At 38.9% G+C, this 12031-nt stretch overlaps 1 protein-coding gene across 3 annotated transcripts in view; it reads right to left on the bottom strand.

The window, feature by feature from the left end:
- ADSL (adenylosuccinate lyase) overlaps window positions 1–12031 on the bottom strand; it is a 44704-nt gene that overhangs the window by 14119 nt on the left and 18554 nt on the right. For all 3 annotated transcript variants that reach the window (XM_030546925.1, XM_030546915.1, XM_030546932.1), the window contains exon 4: window positions 11355–11434. In XM_030546925.1, the coding sequence (XP_030402785.1) occupies window positions 11355–11434 (80 nt within the window). The remainder of the gene's footprint in view (window positions 1–11354; window positions 11435–12031) is intronic.

Raw genomic sequence — 12031 nt, 5'->3', positions numbered from 1 at the left:
TTGGAGAGGGTCCAGAGAAGAGCAACAAGAATGATTAAAGGTCTTGAGAACATGACCTATGAAGGAAGGCTGAAGGAATTGGGTTTATTGAGTTTGGAAAAGAGAAGACTGAGAGGGGACATGATAGCAGTTTTCAGGTATCTAAAAGGGTGTCATCAGGAGGAGGGAGAAAACTTGTTCACCTTAGCCTCTAATGATAGAACAAGAAGCAATGGGCTTAAACTGCAGCAAGAGAGGTTTCGGTTGGACATTAGGAAAAAGTTCCTAACTGTCAGGGTAGTTAAACACTGGAATAAATTGCCTAGGGAGGTTGTGGAATCTCCATCTCTGGAGATATTTAAGAGTAGGTTAGATAAATGTCTATCAGGGATGGTCTAGACAGTATTTGGTCCTGCCATGAGGGCAGGCCCTGGACTCGATGACCTCTCGAGGTCCCTTCCAGTCCTAGAGTCTATGAATCTATGAACTCTATACACTTGGTATTCTGTGTTGTAATTGAAATCAAATATAGTTGAAAATGTAGAAAACATCAAAAAATATTTAAATAAATTATATTCTATTATTAAACAGTGCAATTCATCACAATTTTTTTTTAATCACTTGGCAGCCCTAGCATAAAGTAAATAGAATGACTTCAGCACAGGCCAAATTTGCTCTTTTTAGACTCAAGCATACCAAGAATTGGGGGGAGAGAGCAGGGAAAATTCTTACATAGAGATTAAAAGTGAGAGGTCAAAGTCCCAAATAGTATCAATCAAATCAGAGAAAGACGGGTTATTGCTAATCACAAAGAGATCAATGATCAATTTTTGAAATTTCACCAGGCTCTTTACAATAATGATTTACCACCTGACCCAGAAGAACTGAATAATTTTGTTCGAACTCTTAACATCCCACAAATCTCAGAAGAGCAGCAGGCCAGGCTGGCCTCTCCCTTGCAATCAGAGGAAATAAATCAAGGCCAAGAAAGAAATGGATCTCGGCAAGACTCTGAGCCCTGATTGTCTACTGACAGAATTCGATCAAAGTCTCAAAGAAATTCTGGTCCCTAAGCTGTTCTACATTTACAAAGATGCCTTAAAGAAATGTACATTACCTTCTATTATGAGGGAAGCACTAAATACTGTACTAATTAAACCAGGTAAGGATGCGCAAAAGCTCATCTCTTTAGTCAATACTGATATATAAAAATACTTTCAAAAATATTGCCCAAGAGGCTTGAAAAAGTAACAAGTGATAAGGTTCACCCCAAATCAGGTGTGATTTATTAAAAAAGGCATGGTTCAGATAACACATCAGTGATTTATATTATGGCATTCCATCAACACACTAGAAATTCCCATGCAATCATTCCACTCAATGCAGAGAAAGCCTTTGACAGAATGAACTAGCAATATCTGTTTCTTACCCAGGATAAATTTGGCTTGGGAAAATCCTTTATTTCATGGATATAGCTGTTATGTTTCAATCCCAACTCTCGTACCCTAACGAACAGTGTAATATTTCCCACCTTTGATCTCTTTCAGGGAAGTAGACAGAGATGCCCTCTTTCCCCACTCCCATTCAATCTAGCATTAGAACCACTTGCAGTACTAATTAGGGAATAACAAGATATTCAAGGGATCAAATCAGGAACTCTGATGACAAAAATCTGTTTGTATGCAGACGACATCCTCCTACTTATTAAAAACCCAGGTCAATCTATTCCAAATACACCTCTACCCCGATATAATGCTGTCCTCGGGAGCCAAAAAAAATCTTACTGCATTATAGGTGAAACTGCATTATATCAAACTTGCTTTGATCCGCCAGAGTGCACAGCCCCGCCCCCCCGGAGTGCTGCTTTACCGCATTATATCCAAATTCATGTTATATCGGGTCACATTATATTGGGGCAGAGGTGTATTACAAACAATAGATAACTGTGGTAAATTCTCTGGCTACAGGATTAATTGGGTAAGTCAGAAGCAATGAAGATCTCATTAGATCTAGCTGGAAGTAGCTCTCCTATAGGGACATTTAGATGGCATCAGACAAACCTCAGATAGCTTGGCATCTTGTTCCCTAAGGAAATTAAAAACATAGTCAAGGTTAACCTAGCCCATTAATCATGCAGTCAGCAAATGATTTAAACAAATGGAAGGCACTATCCCTCTCCCTTTGGGTGGGTGGTGAGTGTGTGTGTGTGGGGGGAGGGGAGAATGAATGCCTTTCCCAGGATACTTTTTATTCTGAATTCCCCGCTCCCTCCATATTCTTTTTATTTTACTGAAATCAACAACATGTGCAAGTCTTTCTTGTAGGTGCTGGTAACAAGCCCAGAATATTCTTACAAAGATTACAACCCCCTGTCAGTACAGGTTGGTTTAGATTTCCCAACTTCACACTTTATGATAAGGCAGTAATTTTTAGCCAAGCAGCACAGTGGCTCGTTCTTCGCACTGTACAGCCCCAGACTAGCTCCAGCTGGAGGCAGAATTGGTTGTTCCTTTACCTCCTTCCAATGCGGTGCACTTGGATTAGTACAGATTCCCTAAAGAGCAATTACCAACTGTTGTGGCAGCCAGAAATACTTGGCATGCTATTTCAAAATTTAAAGACACACCCCCCCCCCGCCTTCTATATACCAAGGCCTCTAGCTGAAGTAACTTGAAACTCTGTATAGAAAAGCAATTCCATAAATTTGGCCAGATAGGATTAGGAAAGGGATTTTGATCATCATTCAATTTATTGAAAATGATAACTTTCCTCCATTTTACAATATTAAAAAGGAAGTTCGGTCTAGAGATTAAGACGTGGCAATGTAGCCAATTCAAAAATGCCATCTCCCACCTGTTTGGCCCCAATGCCTGAGCTACCCTGACCCACCTGAACTGCTTTAATTTCTCCAAATATTATCCAGATTGCCAAGACCTATGGCAACACTATATATACACTTGGCTAGTAAATTTGAACTAAACATGGATTCCCTACAAAAGAAATGGAAGGAGGAACTATACCAATTAGTCTCTGCTAATGGAAACAAACTTTAGCCAGTGCTCTCAACTGCTCTTTGAACTGCCATATAAAATTAATCCAGCAGAAAATGGTGGCAGCATTGGACCTCTCTCTCACTGTTCAAAACAGGTGCTGCTAAATCAGACAAATGTTGGCACTGTAATTCATCAGATACTAACTTCACCCATATACTCTGGGAATGCTCCTATCCCTGTATGGTTTGGGAGAACTGAACTGCAGAGCTAAATTTTTTCCTATTAAATACAATTGTGTTACAAACGAAACATGTAGCACTACAAAAATGGAAATCCAAAAAGCATCCAATAATTAAAGACTAGAGCACAGAAATAACATGCTTGGCGACCCCGAAAAAAATTGTATACTGTAACAGAAATACCCAAGAAAAAATTCTCAGATATGGGATGCTTTCCTGTATCTGAATGATCCTATTAACTACATGGGCCCCCTCCTCACCATCTCTATCCCCTTCTTCTGAATTTTGATTCTATTCTTCACCTTATTTTAATAATTTTACTTTAACTAGTTGGATTTTTATAAACAAAGTTGTTTTTGTAAATTGTGTAATACAAATTATTAATAATTTAATTGTTCGGATTATATACAATTAAATATTTCAGGTAATAGTTAAGATTAGGTAGCAAATGGTTAATATATTATGACAAGTTATTTTTATAGTATGTTTTTCTGTGTGTGGATATTTTTAAAATTTAACAAACAGTTAATAGAAAACAACTTAAAATGTACATCTTGACTAAGTGACAACTAAGAATATGATCACTGCCAACAGGAATTTGAAGGGAGCAGACAGCAAGGAAGAAGAATGGTTCACTGCAGCAGAAGAGGGCATGAATTGGATTAATTGAATTCAACTGACCCAAGAGGAAATTCAGGATGGCTATGAGGAGACATTTCCTAACTGCAAGGCCTATTAGATCACTCTTTGGAAATTACTGAAACTCCACTGCTTGTGACATTTAAAACTAGCCAAGGTAGTGGTATGGAGAATAAACTGTATGGAGTAATCTTGCATTAGCTGAGGAAGAGGGAAGACAAGATGTAACTTAATAGGTTTCCTTCCTAGCCCTCCCAGGAATCTTCTCAGTTCCATGATTCTGTCTTCCATTCACAATAAGTTATTTGAACACAGAAATTTGATCTACTTTTAAATACTGTTGTACTGATGGTGATATATACTTCTATCCAGTGAATTCTCCATTTCTTGTGACAATTTCCAGAAGATTTAAAAAATAAATAAATAAATAAATTGATCGCTCCCCCTGCTGGATCTGTGGCAATGGTTCAGCAACTATTCCCAGGACTATCAACATCACAAACACAACTTAAGCTGAGCAAAACCAAGAGACCGGGAGTTGATAGGAGAGGGGGATGAAGTCACACTGGCACTTTCCTAGTTCTGATGTTCAAGGACAGCGATGACATACAGGCTACTGCAGAGCTCAGTGATCTTCCAAACAGAGCAATTAGATGATTAGCTTCTTTTAATGAAGAAGGGTCAGGGTACACACAAAATTTGGGTTGGAATGGATTACCATGATTAAATACTTGTTTAATGTGTATATAAAAACACACTCAATCTCTGAGCACATATACAATATTTAAGTAATCCACATCTCTTGTTAACTAGCGCTAACATTAAGATTCCCATGAAATAAGCTAAGTATATGCATCCTTCAGTCACATTTTTTCCAGGCAACAGCTCTTTCACAACAGCTTGGGGGAAAAAAATAATCAAAGTTTTAGATCTGTCATAATCAAGAACAAAAACAGAACTCAGTCTGAAAAGATCAGATTTCCTATTGCAGCATCTGAGACATATATTCAGTCACCCATTTCCTCTGCAGCAGTAAAGAATACACAGCTTTTCATGCTCCTCTGACAATACGCAAGGCAGAAAGAGGCGGCACTAGGATTTTAGTTAAATAAATTCTGCTGACTGGCCTCACTGGCTTGTTTATTTCCACCTATATACCCTGATTAAGACTTGGTGTGAGAGGTTCTCCTCAGGGCATCCTAAACCTCTCCCTTACTGAGGCAGAGAAATAACACAATGGCAGTTTAAACTGTGTCAGCTCCCGGCCACACTACTCTGCCCCCTTACCAGCAGACTCCAGGAGACTCTGCCAGTCTTAATCTCTTCGCAGTAACATTCAGTAAACCTCAGTTCCCCAGAGATCTGTCTCTTCAGTGTCCAGTCCATTCTCACTAGTCACTCACAGAAATGATTTAGTTTGCCTTCTTCAAAGAGATAGCTTACACACTAGCACTCACTAAACACACACTCTTTACCTTAATATGACAGCACTGAGATATTCTTAGTTTTACTATAAACTAAGTTTATTAAAAAATAGAAGAGATTTAAGTGATGCTAAGCCGAGAAAACAAGGAAATGGTTACAAACAAAACAAAACATGCTTTTCAGTTCCCAAGACTCAATTTTAGCAAGCTATAATCTTTGTCTAAACAGCTTTCTCACTTACATCAAGCTACCAGCATCTCCAGCCCTTTAGACAGGAGGAAGCAAAGTTAACAGAATCAGAGACTATTATCCCCTTTGTTCCCTATTGATGGATAAATGTCTTTTTGCTCTTCTTATATTTCCCAAAGTCTATGGTTGTTGCCTGAAGAGCCAAGAAACCTTCCAAGGGGTTCAGATTCATGTGTCCCTTGATGTGCTCACCACACTGTGTCCTCCATCACTTGTTAGCTTGATTGCTTTGTTTACCTTATATGTAAATGTACCTGCTTTGTCATCTGCCTGTAATCAAGCCAGGCAGAACCACATTCTTTTGTCTAAGGCAGGTTTGTTTATTTACTGCTTCCAAAACATATTTCAATAACTTATTTCCAGCATACATACATAACTCTCTATGCACAAACCGTACGTACGTTGCACAATTATATTCATGACCAGGGTGTCACCAGTTTTTACATGATACCTTAAAAGACACTGTGGCTAAATATTCTGACCACAGTGTGTTGAGTGTGTCCTTTGTCAGTTAGCATAAAGGGGCTCTTAGGGTCACACTTGGATAGATGCTTTCTTCACTCTTCTTACGGAGTGATTTCCTATGCAACAAAGATATTAGATCTGAGTACAAAGTGTCATAACCTTCCCAGTCTCAGCTGTCCCACACCACTTTCACTAGTGGAAAAATAAGATTTAAATCAAGGTCCATAGTGTAAAGTCCTGAGAGTTAACAACTGCCATCCCTGGCAGCAGCAGATTAACTCACATCTCCAGAAACATTCTTGTCCAGGTCTTGATTCCTTTTCAATGAACCATATTCTCAAGAGCAACAGAGAGATACTGCCACTATAGAACAATCCAGTCTCCTGACCGTAGCCAATGACAGATGAACCACAGAAAAGGGATAAGCCTTCCAGGATACAGAATGTTGTGCAAACTTATATCACGGGAGAAATATTTCCTGATTCCTGCTAGTGATCTCTTTACACCCTAAAACAGGGTGCACTGATTTAAATCAGCAGTTTAAGTCACCAAGTAGAAAGCCTTAATTTAAATTATCAACTTTAATCAACTTTTTCGTTTGTACTTCTGTTATTTTCTAAAGAAAGGTGCATTCTCACTGGTTGGTATAACTATTAAAACATGTTGATTTACAACTAAATAGAGCCTTTACACTATGTTCAGTATGTCTTTTTGCTACCTAGAAGTGTACACTATAACTATATATGTTTATTTAAGCAAAACAAACATTTTCAGATTCTTATTATACATTTTTAGTATGTTAGAAAATAGTAAATGATATATTGCTTATTTACTAATGTTTAACTTTTTGCTCATGATTTGTGTCAAGCTGCATTAGGATGGTAACTGGTTTAATTAAACAAACAGCATACAAAATTTAAATAAATAAAACTTTAAACATTTTGAATACATAAACTTCTCTTATCTCTTATTACAACCAAATGAGGTATTAAAGGAATAGAGGGATTAACTGTAGCCAGTGAATTAAGACAAGTATTTCAAGTCAGCCTGGGAAAGTTTTCAAATATACTGAAGTATAAGTGACTGGAGCTTAAATTAATTCTCACCTTAGGCCTTGTCTACACTACACAGTTTTGTTGAGAAAAGTCAGCTTTTGTTGACAAAACAGTGGATGTGTACACACCAAAATGCTCCTCCCACCAGTGTAACTCCCCTGCTATGCTGACATCATAAAACCACCTCAACTAGAGGGTTATGTAGATGTAGTTAAGTCTGTGCAGTTAAGGTGATGCAGTGTTTGCATTCCTTTGACAGCTAACAGCTGATCTTTCTTGTCAATTTCACTGTGGAGTCCCAGGCGGCTTTCCCCTTACTCCCAGTGGGGAATGGGGAGGTGAGAAGTTTCCAGCAACTTCCCTTCCATTCCTGGTGAGGAACGGGGAGGCGGCAGCCTGTCTGGAGCCTGTGGTGTAGCCAGGCTCCCTGCACGGAGCTGCTAGTGGAGATGAGAGACCAGGCTCTCAGATCCCCACACTGGCCCTCTTACATTGGTGGAAGTGCACCTGTGAAGACGCGCATCACCGATCCAAGAAGGGTAGTGTGGACATCAGCCATCACAATAATTAATGCGGTGGCTGTATGTCAACCTAACATAGGCTATGTCTACACTACAAAGATAAGTCGACCAAAGTCTCTTGAAAATGAGAATCTGCTAAGTCCTTCAAGCTTTTTTTTAAAACTAGTAAATTTTATGCCCTTCCTCCTCATTTTTATTCCTAGACAGGAAGAGAAAGACCATTTTTTTCTGCTTTTTCAACTCCCAATCAATTTCAACTTTGAAAGAATCAGTCCAAATGAAGAACATATTCTGTCTGTGCCTGCAAAAGAGGCTACTGGTGTCAAAAGCTGGTTTAGCACTTCAGCAAACTCTGGTTCCAGGTGCTTAGCTAGTGCCTCCCACCAGTTCAGTTGTGTGACTGTCTTTAAAACATCATCAAACGTGTACTGCTTGAATGGTTCACTTCCAGCCCTGAAATTTATTATGGTTGGCAAGATTGATGGGTGATTATTCAATGCTCATGTCATAGCAGCAGCATCTTCTTCAGCAGCTTGGCATCTACCTGGTCCTTTTGGTGAGAATACTGGCAAGAAAATGAGGTAGAGTAAATGCTTGATTCATCCAATTATTTACTGCCTAAAATTTAATTTTGGTGCTGGGTATTTCTTTTTTCAGCATCTCAAAGTTCTTTCTAATTTTAACAGCATTAGCAATTCAGCAGCAATCTTTCTGTAGTTTGTCCAAGGCTATGAAAATAGGTTTCAGTATATTTACCATATCTTCTACATTTCCTTTTAGTCCGATGTTGAATACTCTGGCTGTGAGAGTTCCATTTATTTTGTCTCAATTTTCTTCACAAATTATCTTCAGAATAGCTAGTTCTAAATAAACAGCTCAAAACAGTCAACCATTGATTTCCATCACACCTCTTGAGGGAGAATTAGTTTAAATGCTTCTATTCTCTTCAGTGAAGCTGGAGGAAACTGGTTGTTATGGAAGCATTTTGCAACTTTAACTACTTTTTCCTTTATTCCTTCAGTTGTACTCAACTCTTTAGCTAAAAGATGCATCAAAAGAGCACTGTACACCCATATGTTATAAGTTTCAGATTCCAATCACTATCTTCTAGATTTCTTCTCATCTTTGCTACATTTGCCTCACTGCCTGTGACAAAGCTACATACCTGACAGTTGAATTTTTGTTTAAAGTTTGTTATACCTTCTACTGCCAGTTCTTTTAAGTATTCTGCTGCATGGGCATTTCCTGTTGTATCAATTGTTTCTCTAAGAGACAACCTCATCTCTGTTATCACACAAGCACATATTATTGGAGCACTGTGAATTCTGTTCCACACGTCAGGACTCAGATTAATGAATTTCCCCATCAATGTGCTTTGCACACTGTTCAATTTCCTTCTCACAACAATGTTTCAGCAATGTCTGCTCTACAGATGGAGTGCTCCATATTTATAATGATTGAACCACGTCAGTGAAATATTTGTTCTGAAATTTATGGAGTTTTCCTGGAATTTGCTGGTCCTGATTGCAATTCATGCCTTTCTTAATTGGATTATGATGAAGAAAGCTTGTTTTGATGCAGTTAATTTACTGTCTGAACTATGTTTAGTTGCAGTACTGCTGGTGGTATTAGCAGATGACTCTGACGTTGTGGACATTGCAGATGATGGACATTCACAACTCCTTATGTCTAAGCAGGCACCCTGCAACAAAAGGTAAAAAAAAGTCCCCCTCAGTCACTGGTTATTACTCAGGGCACTGCTTTAAAAAGATTGTAAATGAAAGATTTTCTCCTGTTGCAGCTGACTGTACCACCGTTTAAATGGTATTTATTTCTAAACTCAGTTTTATAGGGCAAACAATTAGTAAATTATAAGGATAATCCTAATCTATTTAAACCCTTATCTGTAGCAACATAACAAACAACTTGGGGAAAAAACCTTTTTAAATGTTAAAATTCATAAATGCCTAATAAAACTTTACTTTTAAAGAGGAAATCTTCACCTATGATATTTGATTATACGGAGCAATAAAAATCATTCGAAAGTCCAGTAGTAATAGTAAAAATGTAATTGACAAACACTCCCACAACAAACTAACAAATCAATTACATTTTGAACAAACATTTTGAAATTCATAAGTAATCCACCAAAACCACAAATTTATGACAATAATCTAAGTTATCATTATTAGCATAGTGAGACATGGAAGGCAGCCCATAAAAATGGTGCAAAAATAAGTTTACTAACCAGCTGATCCAGATTGTTCAGGCACATCATCTTCAAATCACTGTCTTCTGAGAAACAATTTTCATAATGTTGTGTCATTCTGGCAACCCAGGCCTTGCATCTCTGTTTCACCATTCACAGTTGCCATGTTAAAAAGTAACCCAGAAGTACAGGAATTTCTTGAATATATTCCCAAACAGGTTCTTTTTCACAACTTGCAGCCATGGCAGCTTTTTCCCCTCCAGTTCCTAGGTGTTGAAATCAACACTAGAAGCTACATTCTAAAGAATGTTGCTCCTTCTTCCCAGTGTCCTGATTTGACAAGTGTTGCACCTTTCTGGCTGCATACTATGCTCTTTCTCTCTTGTTACATATCTCCCCTACCCCACTCCTACCCCAGAAAAAACAAAAGAACTAACAACAATCCAAGACTTCCGGTAACATAACACATGTGCCTGTTGTACTGCAGTATTTCGTTTAGAGAGAGAGAGAGAGGGAGGCAGTTGAGAAGTTAATGGATTTCTGTTTGTATCTGTCCATGTGCACATGTACGAAGAGAGAGCAAGGCCATTTATCTGAAGTGCCCAAAACCATTCAGAAGCAAGGTTGGTAGTTATTGGGCAGATCAGTGTTTCTCCATGAGCTGGTGGTTGGAGTATAAATATTCATAGTCTGAGAAATGAGCCAGAGTTCAAGTCGGGAGAAGCTATAAAGTAGGAGCTTGAAACCACCCAGATGGGTTCAGTGGATGAGCCTAATGAGATACATGATGGTGCCTCCTGGAGCCAGTAGCACAGCCCCCAGATCACCCACAGGATCAAGCCCTTAATACAGTACATGTACAATACATGACCTACTTTGCCATAATTATTAAAACCTCAAAAGTTATATCTCCCTCCCGATTCTTTCCTTATACAGAGAAGCAGTCTTTAACTCAAAAGTTTTTGATAGAAGCTCATGGATTCAGCATATTAAATCTTTTATATTAAAAATAATGTAAACAAAAATAAAAAATTACTATTTAAATTTAAAAAACATTTTTAAAAAATTGATTTTTATCCACCCTGCCTTGAAACATGAGAACTGACAGGTCTTGTAGTTATAACTGCAGAAGAAAGCCTCGTTCATATGAAGTCCTCTCTACATTAAGGAATTGAACAGCTGCCAGCAATAGGTTTTTCTGAACTGCTGTTGAAAACAGATTAAGTAACAGTATAGACAGAAAAGGTCACAGGAACTTGGCATTCAAGCACAAGTTTGGTATAAGTCCCAACCATGCTTTTGGTAACAGTGGTTTTGTACCATTTACGTTAGCAATTACATTGTTTTTAGCACAGGTTCAAAGGGAGCAATCGCTGACAGATGCGGTTCAGTTGCCTCGTGTAAAAGGAGACTTCAGCATTTATCCTTTTTTTCAAACTCACTGCTGCTGGATCTTGAGACAGGATACTGAGCTCAACTGATCAGAAGGGGAGAAAATGTGAGATAGAGCTGCCAGCAGCAGCACCCTCCATCTGATAAGTAGACTCTGAAATTAAAGGAAAAGCTCTTGGGCTACTTACTGGTAGTGAGTGAAACCCAGGGTAGGTAAGTCAGCGTACTGCTCAGCAAAATCAGCCAACCGGCTAATCACCGTGGCGAGCTGATGAGAGTGGGGGATGGGAGAAAACAGGCAGTCAGAAAAGGAATTGCAGTGTAGACAGAAGTTACAAGCTAACCTTGAACTGTCTTGGTATAGTGCTGACACATGCTTAAGCATGATAGCTGTGGAAAATGGATTTAAAAGCACGTAACACCTTAACTGCATCAATTTCTACAGCCACTAGGAGGCTTCATGTTTATTTGTCACTTGAGGTTGTATGCACAAGTTTTGCTCCCTATAAAACTTAGACATGCAGGAATGGTCACACCAGATCGGATCACTAGCCAGTCTAGTCTGTTTACCACCTCCACTAGCACCTGCTGGGTGAGCAGTTAATCATTTAGTTCTCTCCTTTCAGGACTGGGACAAGTAAAACAAAGCCACTTCTGGCACAACAGACCCTCCCACTTCCATACAGCCCCTCAGGAAGCAAGAGGCCTTGGGGTAAGCTGGGGAGAGGCAAGACATCACGTGGAGTTAAGGACTGCTCACCCGCTCCACAGTAGTCAGCCACTTTATCCTGGGTATCCAGGTCCCAGAGGAACTCCACCTCACCAGCATCTAGGGTGACCAGATGTCCTGATTTTACAGGGACAG

Source organism: Gopherus evgoodei, chromosome 1 (assembly GCF_007399415.2).
Source record: "Gopherus evgoodei ecotype Sinaloan lineage chromosome 1, rGopEvg1_v1.p, whole genome shotgun sequence".
NCBI lineage: Eukaryota > Metazoa > Chordata > Testudines > Testudinidae > Gopherus > Gopherus evgoodei.
The sequence above is the reverse complement of the archived record's forward strand: the minus strand, read 5'-3'. Positions and strand labels throughout refer to the sequence as shown.